Below are 20343 nucleotides of genomic sequence, written 5' to 3'. Positions count from 1 at the left end.
CCACACCTTTTGTCTTGTGTGCAACCTCAGAGTGGGTATTTGAGCTGATGGTATCTCTGATCTGGACAGGTTGCCTGCAGCCAGCTTCCTGCTGAAGGTCTCCGCCTTTCACTGAGGTCATTTTTTCAGACCTCACAGTTGTATTTGAAACATAGCAACTGTTTGCCTCAGACTCCATGGTTACACATGGAACAAGTTTTCAATAATCAGAAGTCTTTGGCACACTTGAGTTGAATTCATGGTGCTAACAGATTTTCATTGCTTGCCTTTGAGCATGTGCAGATTTTAGCCTACTATGAAGGGAGGGGATTCATGACAAAGTTAGATAATAGTTCAAAATGGCTCTCAGAACAAAGGAGGGGGGAGCCCCTCGCCGCCAGAAGAGTGCTAGTAAACACTGGTGGACTATCATTCTAAGGGTGTTATTACAGGAGCTTCTGCAGTTGGTTGCATTACGTGGCCTCAAAGCTGCTATGAATTTTCTGAGGGAGGTAATTTACCAGGTTTCAGCCCCCCTCTTGTTCCTGTAGAAGCAGTCTAATCTTAGAAGAGGAAACGAAAGCGATTTAGGCTTCTTCCCAGATGCACAGCTGCCTTGCTCTTGATCTTAAAACAGCTTTTACTTGCAGCTCTGTTTCCAACTTGTTAAAATCAGAAAATAATATTACTGATATCTACTGTATCTCTAGAAAGGGCGTTTAGATTTTCGAAGAACAAGAGCTACTGTATGTAGTTTGGTATTTCCAGTGAAGTTGTTTTGTCTGATTATGCATTCAACAGATGTTTACTAAGCATGTACTAAAGTTTAAAACATTATCAGGTATCATGAGGGATATGAAACCCACTGTACAGGATGGCTACTCGTTATTCCCATTTTACAGATAAGAAAAGTAAGGTTCATGAAAGCTAAGTAACTCCTCTGAAGGTAGACTAAATGAGTTAGACTGTTGTCAGGTAACAGGGGCAGACTTGAATCCAGTATCTGCAGAGCCTTTGCTGTTAACCCCTCCCGGGTTCGGCCTTCTGCTCCTAGGTTGGGCCGGAAGGTACAGTTCTGTGCGTATCTAGAAATAATAAGAACATGTACTTAAAACCTGTTCTTCAGTTACTTATTTTGTTTCTTTACTTCACAGGCATGTCACAGATCTAAACAACAGGGATTCAATTATTGTACATCAGCCGTTTCTTCTCCGCTAACAAAATCCATCTCATTAATGACAATCAGCCATCCTGGGTTGGACCGTAAGTATATTACTTTTTTGTTTTTAATTAAGTGTATTTTAAACACTTTCTCTGTCATTTTTCTCATTTTAAGACCCTGTAACGTTACCTTCCAAAATTTGCCTGCCTCTTCCTTTGAATGGCTCATTTACACAGAAAAGGTGACAGCTCAGTTTTGGGAACTTACTCCTTTTGTCACCTAAAAAAATCTCTTTTGTACATTAAATGCATTATAGTCTTAGGCCTAAATCTGACACGGATTTCTTTAAACTTTTTATTTTGAAGTAATTTTGGACTTTAAAAATAGTTACAACAACAGTGCAAAGAATTACCATATGTTTGGGTATATACCCATATATATAACAAATGTTGTTATAACAAATATATAACAATATTGTTGTTATACAACTGTTACAACAACAGTGCAAAGAATTACCATATGTTTGGGTATATACCCATATATATAACAAATGTTGTTATAACCATAACCTGGAGTCCCCCACGTGTTATATATGTTATATAAAAGTGTCATAACTTTTTATCAATCTTTCTTCCTCTATCATCATTTCTTTTAAAGTTTTTCTGAAACACTGGAGAGTAAGTTACAAACACAATGCAGTTATGTCTGAAAGATACTCTGTTCTATTACTGTAGTACAATTATCCAAATTTTATCCAATATTTATTTCCTGAGCTCTTCAAAAACGTCAAGCTCGGGGCGCCTGGGTGGCTCAGTCATTAAGCGTCTGCCTTCGGCTCAGGTCCTGATCCCAGGGTCCTGGGATTGAGCCCAGCATCGGGCTCCCTGCTTCACAGGAAGCCTGCTTCTCCCTCTCCCACTCCCCCTGCTTGTGTTCCCTCTCTTGCTATGTCTCTCTCTGTCAAATAAATAAAAAAATCTTAAAAAAATAAAAAAAAAAAAGTCAAGCTCATGAAGGAAAAAGAAACACAGATACATTTTTAGTTGGTTAAGCATGTGCCAAAAGAATTACATCTGCAAATGATGAATGGAGCTATATGCAGGTTTTGGACCCACTGGCTGGGCAAGTTAGGTAGATGTCTGGCATCCATAAGCACAGGGCCTTTGCAAATAAAAGATGCTCAGAAACATTATTTGAATTGGATGTAAATGTTTGCCATGGAAAGGCAGCTTGTTCTTTGAGCAGGCCCACCTCTTTGTTTTAATTTTTAAAATCTTGATTATTTTTCTATGAGTAATTACAATTTGAGATCACGATGTAAAGATTTAATGCTCATCAAGGAGGTAGTGATCCATTATTTACTGAAAGACTGTGTATTCAGGAGGCTGAGGCAGAGGGAATTAAATAAACTCTATGGTGTTTCTGGTGCTTCTTCGGTGTCCCCTGATACAATTCATCTTAAAAGAGCTGGGGACAGAAGCAGCTGCCCTGCATTAGGGAGATGACTTACTGTAGGCCTCATCTTTTTAACTTCCACAGTAGAATTAAGACATGATAGATAATTCTATTAACCTTGTCCTCGTTTTCATGGTCAGTGCTGCACGTCTGGCCTGTTTGGTGTGCCTACCGATGACATGTTCTCAAAGATGCGGACGTGACCCCGACGAATTACAACTGGAATAGCTTTCCCTGTGTTTGTTTGGGTTTTGGTTTTGTTTTGATCTGGCTTTGGGTTAGAGTTTTTGCTGGTATGGAATGAAAATCATTAGAACAAAATAGTTAATACTGGATTTGATGAGCCTGGAGTGCTAGAGCTCAGTAGCCAAAGACAGACAGGAAAGCACTCTTAAGTGAGACATTTCAGCACTTTGTAGCTTCCTTCCATGACTAGTAAGTGTGGTGTCATGGTGGAGAGTCTACTCCCATAGCAACGGATACCCAATACCAACAGAATGTGTCCCATGGAGGGATCTTTTTCCTATATTTTGTGACACAGTCTCTTGCCTCGTGCATGAAACACTTCATTAATTTTTCCTCCAAAAAGCAAGATGGGTTTTGACTGTGTTTTCAGTTGCTAGCCAAACACTATAAATAATGCGGCTAACTCCCAGAAGACACTGTCCTAGAGTGCCAGGAGTTCTGGCACATGGAGCTTTTCCTCCTGTTGCTGGGAAATGTTCTGCTCCCCTCACTGAGGGGACTGAAATGAGTTAGACTGTTGTCAAGAGTAGAGCTCTAAGCAAGAGTTTAATCCTTTGGTTAAAATAGGGTATCTTTATTCTAACTTACATTGTACATTTCATGCACGTTTGAATGATTAAGTTGTAAATCGGGTAGCTAGCCCCACAATTTCCCTGAGTTAGCATACGCTGTAATTGGAGGATTAATCACCTCTAATGACACTGTTTCTCCTTAGTCCCTCCCCATATACAATTAAATTAGTTTTCCCAAGTGTGTGTTTTTATTCTACTCTAGAAACATCAATTTTTTCACGGATGTAAAACTTCTGGCAGTTGAACAGAACACTAAAGCTTGTGTCCCATGCGCTGTGCCTTTAAGCATCAGGGTCACTGGACAGTTCTCAATTTGCTGGGGACTCCATTGCAAATCACTTAAATACTCTGCGGGATTCATCTCTGGTCATGGTCTCCCTAGCCGAAAGGATCATAATTAACATCTACAAAGTGATCTTATTTTATTTTTTTTTAAAGATTTTATTTATTTATTTGAGAGAGAGAATGAGAGATAAAGAGCACGAGAGGGAAGAGGGTCAGAGAGAGAAGCAGACTCCCTGCTGAGCAGGGAGCCGGATGCAGGACTCGATCCCGGGACTCCGGGATCATGACCTGAGCTGAAGGCAGTCGCTTAACCAACTGAGCCACCCAGGCGCCCTACAAAGTGATTTTAAAGCTGCGAAAGCATTCAGTACACTTAAAACGTTTTAACTGTTGTTTTACTGTAAGCACACATTCGGTGGCTGTGTGACCTTGGGCTAGATAGTGAAATTTTTTGTGTCAATTGATTAAACAGGGGTAATAACGTGATAAGGCTTAAATGTTCATTTACATCAAGTCCTTAGCATATTTCCTGGCTTATAAGAAGCAGTTGTTACTGTTATGGAGTGAGTTCCTGGTGCCTAGAACAGTGCCAGAGTCTGTCTGTCTCTGACCAGAGTGTAAACATTAAACGAGAACGCCGTCCCTCATTGTCTTAGAGTACACTTGCCTAGGAACAGAGTACTTTCTAAGCTCAACCTTATTTCACTACTTCCAACTTCTACCTGTGCTGTGTCTTCTTCCTTCAAAGAAATTAGCTGCTTCTGCCACAGCCTTTCACAGCTGTTAACATTTGGGCATTTCTGAAAATGTATGTCTCCTGAGCCTATTGTCTGGTATGTCCTGTTGGGTCATTTTCTAGAGGAGAAAAACAGAGAAACTCAACACTATTTCTAAGCGGGGATCATTTTCTCATATCCATTGATACAGAGGAAAACACTGAGTAAAGGTGGTGACTAATGGATTTCTGTGTCATTTTCTGGGGTTTGGAAAGTAGACAGGCGACAGCTTCCTCGGGAACCACAACGTGTGGGGGAGCTGTCCTCCTGTCTTGGCTGTGCTGCTGTCTTGGGGGGAACATGAATGCGTCTCGCCAGTTCATTTTTTAGGGAATGAGAATAGCACCGAAGCTGCCTGCATCATGTGGGGAAATGCTGGGAAGGCTGCCCTTAGAGAAACTGCTCCCAGAGGTGTGTTTGGTCCCGTTTCTCCTTCTTGCATCAGAGCGGATGGAGTGGAGGCTTCCGGAGATGTTTTTGGCCCATTTCTCCTTCTTGCATCAGAGAGCATGGAGTGAAGACTCCCAGCTTGCCAGGAGACCTAGATGATTTCTTGATTGAACTTAATAATAAGCTTTGTTTTTGCATATACAGAATAATTCTGTTATTACAGATGATCCCTTTCCAAGAGTATATTTTAAAACATCTCATTGCTTGTACTGAGAAGATGCTTACGAATAGTAGAGAAAGTGCTTGGTTGATTGGGCCCCCGGAAGGGCCCTGACCACGTTAGTGGTGGTGATGTTAAAAGGAGAATTGTACCCGTTAGATTTTTTTTTAACTCAGAGGCTTTTAATGAGAAATCATTTTCCCTTCATTTTTCAGGGTGTGTTATCACAAAGAAGATAATATGTTGCATACATGTTGCGGATACGCCTTTAGATATTCATACAAATACGTTTTTCCTTATGATCCGTGAAATTGTGGCAAAAGGTTTTGTGTCATAAGAGAGCTCATTTTCATTTCCTGAATTTGTTTTGCATTTGGAAGTAACGTTAGAAAGCACATAAAGAGGGTACCTTAACTTGTACTTGCGGTCACTGCCCAAAAAGCCAGTGTACGTGTATTCGTGCCAGTAGCTGTCTGATCTCTGTTATTGATGTAGCCGCAGACAGTAGTCTCGGATCACTTAGTTTTTGTGCAGGGTATTACGTTGGTGTAGGGTTTTTTCATTTCATTTAGGACACTGAGCTTTCAGAAATCCTGACAGAGGGAAATTCATTTATTACTTTGTTTATTCAGGAAGCACTTGCCTTACTCTGTGCCAGGCACCAGGCCAGACAGTGGTAGGAGAGGGATGAGCTTAGAGGCCCGGTTTCTTTCCTCACCACATTCACGCAGACAAGAGAACAGGTGCACGTAATAGGAAGTGATCAGTGCCCCAAGTAAAAGAAACATTGGGCTTTTCAGGAGCATCTGACAGGGGCGGCTTACCGGGGAGAAGTAATCTCAAAGTTGAGACCAACAGGAGACTAGGAATTCGGTAGGTGAGTGAGTGCAGGCGTGCCGCAAGGTGTCACGGTCCCGTTCCAGACCACCACGGTGAAGCAGATACCACAGTAAAGCAAGTCAGGTGAATTACTAGGTTTCCCAGCGCATATAAAAGTTATGTTTGCACTGTGCTATATAGTCACACGTGTAATAATGTGTCTAAAAAAAAAAAAAAGCCGTGCACATACCTAAATTAAAAAATACCTTATTGCTAGGGGCGCCTGGGTGGCTCAGTTGGTTGGGCGGCTGCCTTGGGCTCGGGTCATGATCCTGGAGTCCCGGGATCGAGTCCCGCGTCGGGCTCCCTGCTCGGCAGGGAGTCTGCTTCTCCCTCTGACCCTCGCCCCCTCTCACGTGCTCTTTCTCGCTCTCTCAAATAAATGAATGAATAAATAAAATCTTTAAAAAAAATACCTCATTGCTAAAAAATGCTAACCATCCCCTGAGTTTTTGGTGAGTTGTAATCTTTTTGCTGGTAGAGGGTCTCGCCTCCAGGCTGGTGGCTGCTGAAGGTTGGGGTGGCTGTGCCAATTCCTCAAAATAGGACAGCAGTGAAGTTTGCCTTATAGATTGATTCTTCCTATCATGAACGATTTCTCTAGCATCTGATGCTGTCTTATAGCATCTTACCCACAGTAGAACTCCTTTCAAAATTGAAGTCTGTCCTCTCAAAACCTGCTGCTGTTTTTATCAGTTAAGTTTGTGGGATATTCTAAATTCTTTGTTGTCATTCCAACAATCTTCACAGCATCTTCACCAGGAGTAGATTCCATCTCAGAATCCAGTTTCATTGCCCATCCATAAGAAACAACCCCTCATCTGTTAAAGTTTTGTCATGAGATTGAAACAATTCAGTCCCATCTTCAGGCTCCACGTCTGTTCCTAGTTCTCCTGCTGTTTTCGCCACATCTGCAGTGACTTCCTCCACTGACATCATGAACCCCTCAAAGTCATCCATGAGGGTTGGAATCAGCTTCTTCCAAACTCCTGTTCATGTTGATATTCTGACCTCTTCCCATGAATCACGAATGTTCTTACTGGCATCCAGAATGGTGAATCCCATCTGGAAGGTTTTCAGTTTACTCTGTCCAGATCCACCAGAGGAATTACTGTCTATGGGCAGCTATAGTCTCATGAAATCTATTTCTTAAAATAATAAGACTTAAAAGTCAAAATGACTCCCTGATCCATGGGCTGCAGAATGGATGTTGTGTTAGTTAGCAGGCATGAAAACAACATGAATCTCCTTGTCAGTCTCTGTCAGAGCTCTCAGGCGACCAGGTGTATTATCAGTGAACAGTACTGTTTTGAAAGGTGTCTTTTTTTCGGAGCAGCGGATCTCAAGAATGGGCTTAAGATATTCAGTAAAGCATGTTGTAAGTGGATGTGCTATCAACCAGGCTTTGTTGTTCCACTGACAGAGCACAGGCACAGTAGATTTAGCATAATTTTTAAGGGCCCCAGGATTTTCAGAACGGTACATTGAGCACAGGCTTCAGCTTAAAGTCAGCGTCTGCATTAGCCCCTAACAAGACAGTCAGCCTGTCCTTTGAAGCTTTGTAGCCAGGCCCTGACCTCCCCTCTCGGGCTGTGAAAGTCCTAGGTGGCATCACCGTCTGACAGAAGGCTGTTTGCTCCACACTGAAAATCCTTTGTGTAGTGGAACCACCTTCATGAATGATCTCCGCTAGATCTTCCGGAGACCTCGCTGCTGCTTCTCCATCAGCCCTTGCTGCTTCACCTTGCGGTTTGATGTGGAGACAGCGTCTTTCCTTAAACCTCATGAACCAACTCTGCTAGCTTTAAAATTTTCTTATGCAGCTTCGTCCCCTCCTTCAGCCTTCACAGAATTGAAGAGAGTGAGGGCCTTGCTCTGGATTAAGCTTTGGCTTAAGGGAATGTTGTGGCTGGTGTGATCTCTGACCCAAACCACTAAAACTTTCTCCATATCAGCAATAAATCTGTTTGCCTTTCTTATCATTCATGTGTTCAGTGGAGTAGCACTTTGGATTTCCTTCAAGAACTTTTCCTTTGCCTTCACAACTTGGCTGTTTGACGTGAGAGGCCTACCTCTCAGCCTGCCTTAATCACTGTGCTTAATTATTTCTAGCTTTTGATTTAAAGTGAGAGACATAGGACTCTTTCTTTCTCTTGAACACTCAGAGGCTATTGCAGGGTTATTAATTGGCCTAATTTCAATATCGTGTCTAGGAATCAGGGAGGCCCGATGGGGAAGGTGGGTAATGGCTGGTCATTCTCGCTGAAGTTCACTGTCTTATATGGGAGTGGTGTGTAGCGCCCCAAAACAATTACACTAGATCACTGATCACAGATTACCATAACAAATGTCATAATAATGAAAATGTTTGAAATATTGCAATAATTATCAAGACTGCTTATGGACACAAAGTGAGGAAATGCTGTTAGCAAAATGGCGCTGATAGGCTTGTTCAACACTGGGTCACCACAGATGTTCAATTTGTAAAAGTTGCCATATCTCCGAAGTGCAGTTAAACGAAGTGCTGTAAAATGAGGTGTGCTTGTATGTGGAAAGCAAGACTGGGGAATTTGGGTTTCTTGTCTGAGGGCAGTGGAGTGATTTAAGGTGATTAAATGGATCAATTCAGACACTTCAGAGAGACCACGCTGACGTCAGTGTTGGGGAGCAGAGGTGCCAGATCAGGAGAAGGCGAGGATTCTAGAATACAGAATCAAAAGAACTGAGTGAGGCGTGACAGAAGCCTTCAAGGGTGGTGCCCAGGTTTCTGTTCGGAGTAATTCTTTAGATGTTAGGTACCACTTACCAAACAAGAGTACAAGAGGAGGAGCAGGTCTGGTGGAAAAGCGGAGTCCACTTCCGTGCTTGCTCAGTTTGCGCGGCCTGTGGGCCATCCCCCCCCCCCCCCAGGGGGGAGCAGTCTCTTGAGCCCAAAGGACAGCTCTGGCTGAAGGGAGGACAGGTATGTGTCACCAGTCCATCCTATGCAGACTGTACTTTAGGGAGGGCAGGGGGTGAGGAGGTTTGGGGTGAGGGAGAAGAGAGCAAAACACAGAATCCTGAGAAACACCACCCCTCCAGGTGTTTTCACTCTGAAGGAAAAAACTCCAGCTATAAATTATGACCATTAGGGTGCCTGGGTGGCTCAGTTGTTAAACGTCTGCCTTCGGCTCAGGTCATGACCCCAGGGTCCTGGGATTGAGCCCCATATTGGGCTCTCTGCTCCACGGGAAGCCTACTTCTCCCTCTCCCACTCCCCCTGCTTGTGTTCCTGCTCTCGCTATGTCTTTCTCTGTCAAATAAATAAATAAAATCTTAAAAAAATATGGCCATTAAAAATAATGGACTTGTTTTCTTACTCTAGCAAGGGGATGTTTGTTTTGTTGGATGAATTTTTTAAGCTATATTGGAATTCTACATATTCAGAAATAAGGATGGAAAATTAAATACGATGTTGGCCTAGAGAGCCTTTCCTGGAACCAAACAGGCTTGTGATGTGATTCTGTTCAGCCTGGGTTGAGGTGCCTTTGACTTTGTTCTGGAACAGTCTGCATGCACTAACGTCTTCTGTGAACCCACTTCTCAGCCCAGCCGCGGATGCAGCCAGCAAGGCGGGTCTCCTTCTCCGTCCGCATCTCTCCACATCTCCTTAAGTCTAAAACCCTTTTTTCTCTTGGCTCTTCTTACTCCAGTGATGAGGAGGAGGGGTTGCATAGTAAGTAAGCAACTTTGGTGTCCATGGCTGTTCTCCAGAGTCTGACCAGTGCTGAAAATGCTGTCAGCTTAACTAAGAAATTGTCTGGGGACTTTTATCCCTTGCATGCCATCATTTCTAAATCACTTGTCTTCATGCTTCGCTTTGAAAATTAACCTGGATGAAACAGTTTTGGTCTTCTGTACAGTACACCACCTGCACTGGTTGATCCAGTGGCCTGATTGCAGGGCATGGGCATGTGTTCCTGTCCCACCTTGTACCTTGTGTGTACTGAGCACTAATTTCACAGAGCTTTCTATTTGACAACATAAATTTCATTTTTCCTTGTTTTGCTTTTTTTGTCTCATGGGACATCTAGATATCCACCTTTGGTATTTAAAAGCTAATGTTAAACATTTTTCTTCTCACCTTTCAGACGTGTCTTTAAAAATACCTTTCCCTTGGGGCACCTCACTGGCTAGAGCATGTGACTCTTGTTCTCAGGGTTGTGAGTTTGAGCCCCAAGGTGGGCAAAGAGATTACTTCAGAAAAAAAAATAAATAAAAAATACCTTTCCTTTGAGGTTACACCCCTCATGTAATGTAACCTAATATGAATTAGGGGGTGGGTGTTATAGATTCATTTCCTTCCTTCCTACCTTCTTTCCTCCGGAACTTTTTCAATCCTTTTACTACAGTGTGGATTTCAGATTAATATATTCTTAATTGATAATGCCTAGTTTAAAAACTTTATAAAGTATCAGTTTTTGTAAGCTTAGAAAGGAAATGAATTCTCTCCCCTCCCCATGAAAAGATCACTGTTTTCAATTATGCAAGACTTCTAGAGTATTTCAGGATTGCTATTTTTAATGGAAAAAACATTTCTATAATAAAGGTAAATAATGAATTGTTTTCATTTCATATAACTAATATGAGTCTCAGGGAATTACAGTATTCATATAATTGAACACCCTAATTCCTACCACTTGCTGACCCTATATTTCAACAGTATTTAAGTGTCTATTTAAATATTAAAATTTTATAATTAAGCAATATTAAGTTCAGAGTGACCTCTGCATTCTTACGAGAAAGTACCGTATGTACAGTAACAGAAAGTTTAGTTAATTTCTCTTAAATGGAGGTCTTGCTATAGTCAGTCCTTTTTTTCCACAATTAAAAGATGTTTGGTAAATAGGCACACCATGAGATACTTTATACCAGTTGTAATAGGAGGGAAGTTGTGAAAATCCACTTACAGCTTTGAGTGTTCAGAAATTCTCAAGCCTCTTTCAGCTCAAAGTATTTGTGATACCCCGGGAAATAGGTCTACTTATGGCCACTAAAACAAAGGTCCCAGTGGCATTTCTTCTACCACTAATACAAAATGATTAATATAAAACGGCACTGGTTATACAGTTAACCCAGCATGATGGAATCATAAAAATATGGATGCTTGAAGAGACCTTTGAATCAAGTATCTAGCATTCCTCAAAATGTGTTCCTTAAATTCAAAAATAGCAGTAGGCATTAGGGAGGTGGAGGGGAGAGGAAGATAAAGAAAGGGTGGGTTCATGGCCATGTAAATTTAGGAAATTCCAGTTAAGCTCGTTTCAGATGCTGATGTGCACATTGTGAGTTTCCAAGGCAGTGTTCAATGAGCTGTGTTTCCCAAACTTAACTAGCTTGGTAACCACAATATGTGCCTCATTATGCACGACACCTCACAAGACTAGTGTTATGTGGAACACACTTTGAAAATATTGACCGTGTCCATCCAGTAGTTCTGACCCTGGAATGTTATAGTATATTAGGTCTGCAGGTTACTTCAGGACTTTAAGAAAAGCCTAGTTGAAATACGCTGTTGACCTGCACTAGCACCTCAGAGGCCAACTTCAGTGACAGATTTCTCCGCTTTTGTATGTGATTGTACTGTGGAAGTAACGTTGGTTATTTCATCCTCTTAGGTGCTCTGAAAACTTGATGACACTTTAGGAATCTCAGAGGCATTGGTGGATTAATCACTGTTTTCAGAACCACATCTAAGATGTCACAGCAAATGAATTAAAATTTTTTCAGCAGTGAGAAGGTTGGAAATCCTTGTAAGAGTCAAAGATTGTCCCAGTACTCAATCACATTTTTGTTCAGTTTTTAATTTATTCAGCAGAAAACTGCTGGGAGCTTATTCTTGGCCAGGCTCTTTGCTGGTTGGTATTTTTCCTCATTGTGAATTTTACGTTCACTTGTTCATATTACTAGGGTGGTAACTTCCCAGGTGATTGCTCCCGTGTACAGACAGAGTCCTGGCAGCGTGAGAGAATTTAATGCTGCTTCTACCATGCAAGGTTCCTTGGGTAGAAAAGGTTTTAAAGCCACTGATATAAACCACACTCTTGGTTATTTGTTTAAGTAAATTAAGGCATCTGAGGTTAAACTGCTGACAGTTTCACACCTAGATCATGCAGAAACTCGGGGACAGATCCCAGATTTTCTTAACTCTGTTCATCTTTCGCAACTGGCTGTTACTACCATGCATTGTAAGTGAAATAGAAGAACCCAAATAGGTAAAAGGAAAAACCACAGAGAGCAGTCTTTTGAAGGCTTAGAATTGATTTTTAATTTTCTTAGGCATTATTCCTTCTTGTTGGCTATTTACTTAGCAAGAGCTACCATTTTGCATTTCTATTCAGAATCTAGAGCAGGTTGGACATTTAAGAGTTTTGAATGCCGGTAATGTAGTGGAACATCTTCAAATCTCTATCAAATTAAAATATTACAGTAATCTCATTATAATAATATAAAATTATAAAAATTATAATAATCTCATAATAATCCTTGAAACCCATCTGAAGGAAGAAGTGTGTGTCCTGTTCACATTATAACAACAGTGGTACTTGTGAACAGACTTTGCCTACTGGTATTTCTGTACCTGATCTCCTAAAAATTGGAAACCATTTATCATTGTGTGATTGAGACCTTCTCCTCTAAGTCCTAATGTAGCTCAAGCTTTATTAACATGTCATAGATAAAAGAATGTGGTGTTCCTTCTTTTTGCTCCACTTAGTGCCCTGCTGTCTGACCTAGCCTTACTTGTAATGACCTGCTTCACTTTATGGTCTGGTTGTCATGGAAGGAGGAAGGATGCATCTGCCCTACACATTGTCAGTGTCAGCCTGGCAAGGACCTTACCGTGTGCTTTATCTCCCCGTCTCACAGATGAGGAAATGAAATCCCAAGATCTCACCCCAAATTAGGGACAAGACCAAGATCTTAAAAGACAGCGCTGATGCCCTTTTCCTGTTCACTTGTCCATTTCCTTCTAGGAATGCTCACGAAATTATCAGATATACATTAGCTAGACTTTTTTGGTATGGAAACCTTTGAAAGCAAAATGAACAGATGTGGAATACGATATTTAATTTTTGATTTTATGTTCTTCCTGTGAGGTCATCTCAGAAAGATGGCCTGTGGAAACGGAGCATTGACAAGAACAGGAATTAAACCTGTTTCGTGTGTGTTTGAACATGAGGAAAAAAATGTTGTTTAGGGGTTTGCTCACTAGCTTGAATCCTGGATTAAATATTTTGTCGTGGGGAATTCGCTCCTGTTGCCGCCTGTTTGTAGTTCCGATATTGAGGGGTTTGAGTTGAATTTTTCCTTCTTCCAAACCCTTGCTTAGACAGAGAAGGCACTGCGCGCTGGCTTTCAGATGCTGTGTCTGCTCTACGTGTATCGTTGTAAACATTCTAAACATCGGCTCCGTCATCCACACACAGTCCTTTGGTTCCAACGTTTTCTCTCCCGTTTCTGTTTTCCAGATTCACGGCCGTTCCTCGGTACCAGTGCCAACCTGACCGAGAGGTACTGCATGTTTATTTTGTTACTCCTTTCCCCGAGACAGAATGAAGGAAACCCAGAATGTCTTAGGACATTTAACTAAGTCAACGAAGAAGTGAATTCAGCTCATGGGATTCTTCCTTGAGTAATCAATTTGGAATAATGGCTACAAGTGGTTTGTAAAGAAGGCTCTGGCCTTTTCAAATAATGTCCTCAAGAGTCTTTTATTTTTGTTCTCTACACTATCGCAAGGACATGTTTGCATGTTTATTCAGGAGAGGAAACACTTGTATTTGACTCTATGAACTTTAGTACTCTGTTTAGAGGAATTGTTCATCCCTAAGCCCGACAACATTTTGTTTCATTGTGTGTGTGTGTGTGTGTGTGTGTGTTACTGCTGCCTTAGCCATTTTAAGCTTTTAAAGTCCTTTTCTTCTGCCTGCACGGATATGGTACACAGTTCTGTCTGAGTAAGTTAATTGGTTCTTACTTGACACAGCAGGCAGAAGATTTGTATGTTGACTCATTGTTTATTTTTATATTCCTCTTGTCATGCTTATGGGGCTCTTGAGTATTCTAATGTGAGCATAATGGGGGTTCTGGTTGTTGCTTTGCACTTGAAGCTGCTCTCCTTTTCACAGAGGCATAAGCTGTGACTCAGTGATCCAGAACTCTCAGTATGAATGCTTCTCTTTGCATTTCTGTGATAGTTTATTTATCTTTTGTCCTCTAGAGCAGTGGTTCTCACACCATTTCCCCTTTATCGTAATGACAGGCTGCTTTATTTTGTAAGCAGTTCTTTATACATAAACAGACCTTAGCTATTGAAGAGGATTGTTCCCCCTCTTGAGTTGTGCCTCTGTCCTCTCTCGAGGCCCTTGAGGTAAACAACTTTTCTGCGGAAAAGTTCTTAAAATAACGATTTGTAGAACACCTAAGAAAAGTGGTATAAGTAGATTCCTTTTCTGTGTAATGGATTGTGTGTACAAGTGCCCAGCATTCTTTGAGGAAATGAACCACTGAATTTTCTAAGATCCAAACTTAGTCCATCATAGATGGACTTAGATTCTTTGTAGCCTCCCTCCTAAAGTTGTGCAAAGCTGTATGCACCAGTATTGATTGCCGAGTGTGCCAAAAGACTAGAAAAGATATGTGATTTCTGCTTTTAGGGAACTTGAATGTACATTCAGTCATAACAATTCCTGTGTCTGCAACCTTTATTAACATACCCATCATTCCATTATTGTATTTATGAGTTTCTTCTCAAGCACCTATTTGATGCAACGATGTTTCTAAATTGGGTGCTATTTTAGATTAAGAAGTTTGAGGTAAAGTAATAAATGAATAATTGACAGGTAGGCTGTGCTTCATACTAGGTCACTAAAAATCTGTTAGTAAAACATTAATGGCTGATACAAGAAAGCATAGCCAGGTTTTGGCACCGGAGCGTGGGCATTGTGGTGTGCTCTGTTCTCAGATCTTACTTTGTGGAGTCACTCAGCAGCCTCTGTCCATCCTTGCTCTGCCTCCCGTTCTCATGTGTGTATGTAAGTTGACTGTGACTTGTAGCTAAAATGTATATGGTTACAGAGAAATGTATTTTTTAATCTGTGTTTAATTTTTTAAAATTCTGTAGTCTTTTTTAAAAAAATCAATTGCCTTGTTTTTATTTAGCATAACAGAAGAGACCTATAGTTTCCTGCCACAAAGCCCCTCCAAGAAAGATTTTGAAGGGAAGAGTGGAACAAAAGTCAGTCGTACATTCAGCTACATCAAGAATAAAATGTCCAGCAGCAAGAAGAGCAGAGTAAGTACCGTTGGGGGCCTTCCCTGTGTGGCCGCCTTAGTCCCTCACCCGTGGGCTCCTGTCACAGCCTGCATACACCCAAAAAGTGATGAAATAATGGGGACAAAAGGAAATAAACCCAGAAACAATCTCTGACATAGCCTAATATTTGAAGAAAAATAACAGCAAGAAAAATGGCGACAAAAGGTGATACCACTGATTGGGTTTTTACTGTATGCCAAGAGCTTTCCATATGTTATTTTATATAATCCTTTCCACAGCCGCGTAAGGCAGATATTATCTCCCTTTTCTGGGAGTGAGCCACCCTATGTGGGTGTGTGTGCCCCCCACGTTAGTGGAACAGAGGTCCGGCTTCAGATCCCATACGCTCAGGCACATGTTTTAATTGGTAAACCAACTTTAAAATGTACCTGAAGGGGGTGGCCTGGGTGGCTCAGTTGGTTAAGCGTCCAGCTCTGGATTTCGGCTCAGGTCACGATCTCGAGGTTGTGAGATGGGGCTCCGCACTCAACGTGGAGTCTGCTTGTCCCTCTCCCTCTGCTCCTCCCCCCCACTCGTTTTCTCTCTCTCTCTCTCTCTCTCTCAAATAAATAAATGAATAAATAAAATCTTTAAAAATAAATAAATAAAATAAAATGTACCTGAAGGATTTTATGCCAAGATCAGGGGATTTAAAATATTTATATTTGGATTTAGAGGTTAGAAAGATTGTCCCACAGAAAATTACAAGAACTTTTAAGACGAGAGTGGATTCCTAGATCTAGTTCCAATTGGATCTGCATGTTGCAGTGAATTCTCTTTAGTGAGTCAGGTCATGTTAAAGTACTTAAACATTTTTTTGTCTGTTTTTTTTTCATACTCATAGGAATATTTAAAATATAAAAAAAAAAGATAAAAACCACCTGTAATACCCCACATAGAGATAGCACTCTTCTAGTTTTTTTCAATGTATTTTTAAAAGCAAGGAAGACAAGGAGTTACTTTTCTTATACTGATTCCCAGTGTAAACCAAAACCAATTCAGTGTCACATCAGTCGGGAAAAAACTTAATGCCTCCCACTTCCCCTGTATTCCATTCACCCACCCATCCACCCAGACTCCAGCAAAATAAAGAAATAACTAAAAAACAGTTTTTAAATGGAAATCAGCGAAGGAGCTCTTGCCAAGGAATCACTATATATATGCATGTGTATACATGTGCATGGTATGTACATACGTAGAAGTAAGGGAATGAACAAACACTGAACTCAAGAGTATTATTTTAAAAGTGCACCCCTCGCACTCCCCCCCGCCCAAAATATAGCAAGCTTTTTAAGCCCTCAGTTAAGTGGGCTGGTAGAAGTAGAGCCAATGAATTTTATGAGGTTTTGTAAGTAAGATCACTTTCTTTTAGCAAATGCTAGGTTCAATCCTCAGAGGAATTTTTCCACAAAACCTGCCACCGGAATTGTGTTTTCATTTTTCCTGCCCAGGTGCAGAAGGGAAGAAGGTGGGCCAATCAGGAAAAAGACAGGAAAAGATGCAGGGAGTCTAGCAAATTTTTTCTAGAATAATCATGTATACAAGTATTAACTTCAGACATAGCCTTGTTTTATCATTTAAAAAATTCAGGTTAAGTAGTGCAGAATGTTTATCAGTGTTCCACAGATTGGCGGCAAGGCTTAAAATAGAGCCTTATCTTTTTGACTTATCACTGCTGGCTTGGACACTGGTTGGCATCAACAAAAGAAAATCTCCTTGCAAAGATCAGTATAAATTAGCCAACTATTACCAAATGATTTCTGTAGATGGTCTCAGTATTCTGCCAGGTGCTCCTAAAGAACTACAGATCATCATCTTTACTTTGAGAAGTTCTGTGATCTCTTCGGACACTTTCAAATGTAGTTGTTGTGTTTGTTGTTCTGTTTTTAAATTTGTGGGATCTTCAGTTGGAAGACCAGTAAATAAATGGCGAGTCCCCTTTCTCTCCATTTCTGCAGTGACCACGTTAACTTTCAGGGCAGGGCAGTGAATACACCGCAGATTGCATTAATGAGGGAATACAAATAGACATAAACAAAACCATATAAGATCAAATTTAGAAACTGGAACCTGACTTTTTTTTAAAAAAGTCTCATCCCATCCTCCTTATTTTACAAACTGAAGCCCAGAGAACTGTGCTTCAGGTCACAGAACTAGATAATATTAACTAAATAACCTCTTTGTGGGCTGACTTCTAGCAATTAGTATATTTCATTTCATGCTCACTCAAAATCTAGCCATTACTAAACAGTATCTTTTTAACTTTTTAAATAACTCAGAGGACTGGAGTTTGCTAGTAGGGAGTGAGAGAAAGGCAGGAGAAAAGAAGGAAATCGTTAGAGCGGAGTCTGTCATCCCTGGCAGAAACTGTTATCAGTTGACCTTTCGTGTCCGAGCATCTCCTTTGCCAAAACGACAACACTGTTTTGCAATGAGACTGGTTCCTCTTTCACACGTGGCTTCAACATTTGGTCTTTGGGGGCTCATGCTGTCTCTGGCAGTGGAAACTCAAAAAATTACGAATCTGGGGGTGCCTGCGTGGCTCAGTCGGTTAAACGTCTACCTTCAGCTCAGGTCACGATCTCAGGGTCCTGGGATCAAGCCCCGCATCGGGCTCCCTGTTTGGCGGGGAGTCTGCTTCTCCCTCTCCCTGCCTCCCTGCTCATTCTCTCTCTCACTTCCCTCTCTTTCTTTCTCTCTCTCTCTCTCTTTCAAATAAATAAACTTAAAAAAAAAAAATTACAGATCTGTAACCCTGGATGGCAGTCCTTCACATTATCAGGTGTTTAGAAAAGTGTCCCACTGGCCAAATGTGTCAAGAAGGATAAGAGTCACCTTTCATGTAGAATAGCTTGCTTTTGTGAATGTACCAAAAGATAGTAAGAAATAGGGGAAATAGTGTCAAGTTACATTAAATACTCATCTATTATATGTGCTTAAGAGTTAATCTGTATGTCACACTCTTAAATAATATTCTAAGGAGCTAAAAGGAGCCAAAAAATTATTTATATTTTGCCTGTAGCACTAAGAGATAGAAAATTCCTCATATTTTGCCTCTAGCACAGATACATATGTATATATATATAAGAATTCTATGTGTGTGTATATACACACACACACACACACACACACACACACACACATATAGGATTTGAGAACTTGAGTACTGATCCTTCATATGTGCTTTTAAAAATTAGCGGTATCTGGCACGAGTAATTAAATGTATTCAGTGTTTTTTTTTCAAAGGGGGCGAGCCTAAACAGGAAGTATAACAGGAAGACTGGCAGGTTCTGCTTTTGTCTTTTTAGTATCTTCTGATAGTACCATTTCCTGCTAAGTATGTTTGCTTGTTGCAGAGTATTGAAACACTAATGTGCATGGTGGTCCCATTCACAAAGGGAGTAGAGTGAGCCCCTTTAGACCATCCTGTCACACTGATGTTCTTCTTAGAGCTTTCCCCCTCACAGACAACTAGGAGACGGGCAGAAATGTTCTACAGAAATTCTTACTCTGGCTTGAAATGGGCGTTTGCGGGGCAAGGGCTGCATTCCTGCAGAGCTGCTACTGTTGGGCTCTGCCTCCTTGGGCCTGTGCCCCCATAAAAGAACTAAACCCGTGAGCCTTACGGAGGTGCCCGCTGGAGTGTGTTTGCAAAGGCTGAAGTCTGTGTGAAATACGGTTCTCTGTCTGGTTCCTTCTCCCATCAGAGATGTGCAGCCGGGGCAGTGGCTTCACAGCAGCTTGTTGTACAGCTGTCTGGAGTGCTCTCTGCTCTCCTCATGGTAATTGCTTGTCTAAAATGGTAGGTGGGGGAGAGCAAGAACTCGTTTTCCTTCTTAGTACCCTGGTGTAGTTATTTCCTGCAGCCATCCCTGAAATACTGGGAGCTCCAACTTCCCCATGTTGTTGAACATGGAAAAGTCATACTTGAGAAAACAACTGGTCATCACTTGACCACAGACTTCACCAAACACTGTTCTTAGGAAGCATACATTATGATTCGACATAATGAGGAGTCTTCTTAAGTAGATGTGTTCCTTAACTTCCAGGTGTCAAAAAATTGGCCTTGGTCCTTCCAGAGTGTCGAAGCACTGAAGCACCGTCCACACACACTATATTTTGGGGAATTAGTTTTGTTTCATTTCCCACGTCCTTTGTAACTAGGGTAGTTGGTTCTGCTGGCAGCATGCAAATGGTTAAGCCTGTCTTAAGGAAACCAGCAGCCTCAGCCCTCCCTCCTTCCCTTTCTCAACCAGTCCCTGGCTTCCTCTTATGGTCTCTCTGATGGCAACTCGAAGCTGCTGAGCTCTGCCCTGCAGGCATGAGCCCCTCCTCCTGTGAGAGCACATTTCCTGGCATGGGGGTCGAATCATGTCGGTAAAATGGGGTCGGTTTCCTGAAGTACCCCTCATAACAGTGAAATTCACAGGACATGGGGAGGTAAGAGTCTAATTTCTTTAGAGTACTAAATTCTAATAAACAGAGACAATGGGAGTTTATTGTTTTGTGTTTATCCTTGGAAGAACTAGTTGGGCTAATTGCAAAGGACAGGGGTATTATTTATTATTTATTTGGATTTGATGAGCATTGCGAGGCTTGAGAGAATGTTGCCTTAGAAGATTTTTTTTCAACTCTTGGAGCACGCTTTAGCTTTCTTAAGCAAAGAGGCAGATGCTGTTCAGTTTAACGTTTATGCACAGAAAAGCCTGCAGCAAGATTTAGTTAAGAGAGAGAAATTACTTGAAACAATTCCACTTGTTACTGATTGTTATTAGAAGATTACATTCTGTAGCGGTTACTGATTGTCACTCACAACAGTTTCCTGTTTTGTAAAGTGAAATACTTTGTTTTTCTCTCTCTCTCTCCTTAGTTTTTACAGTTCTAAAGTGTAGCAGTTCAGTTCTTAGATATTTATTATAGGTGTTCTGTTAACCAAGGGGGCTGTACGTGAATTAGACTTGGCCAGCACTCGCCGGTTCAGTACAGCAGATGGGCTCGGAATTAGGATGTCGGGAGACCTGCGT

The 20343-nt window shown here is 41.3% G+C and overlaps 1 protein-coding gene across 15 annotated transcripts in view; it reads left to right on the top strand.

Annotated features, from left to right (window-relative positions):
• AKAP13 (A-kinase anchoring protein 13) overlaps positions 1–20343 on the top strand; it is a 317159-nt gene that overhangs the window by 250271 nt on the left and 46545 nt on the right. For all 15 annotated transcript variants that reach the window (XM_025893070.2, XM_025893069.2, XM_073882272.1 and 12 more), the window contains 3 exons: positions 1134–1242; positions 13473–13515; positions 15166–15298. In XM_025893070.2, coding sequence (XP_025748855.1) covers positions 1134–1242; positions 13473–13515; positions 15166–15298 — 285 coding nt within the window. The remainder of the gene's footprint in view (positions 1–1133; positions 1243–13472; positions 13516–15165; positions 15299–20343) is intronic.

Source organism: Callorhinus ursinus, unplaced genomic scaffold, assembly GCF_003265705.2.
Source record: "Callorhinus ursinus isolate GAN/ISIS: 27379988/994484 unplaced genomic scaffold, GSC_fseal_2.0 scaffold45, whole genome shotgun sequence".
Taxonomy (NCBI): domain Eukaryota; kingdom Metazoa; phylum Chordata; class Mammalia; order Carnivora; family Otariidae; genus Callorhinus; species Callorhinus ursinus.
Note: the sequence above shows the minus strand (reverse complement) of the source record. Positions and strands in the feature narration are given on the sequence as shown.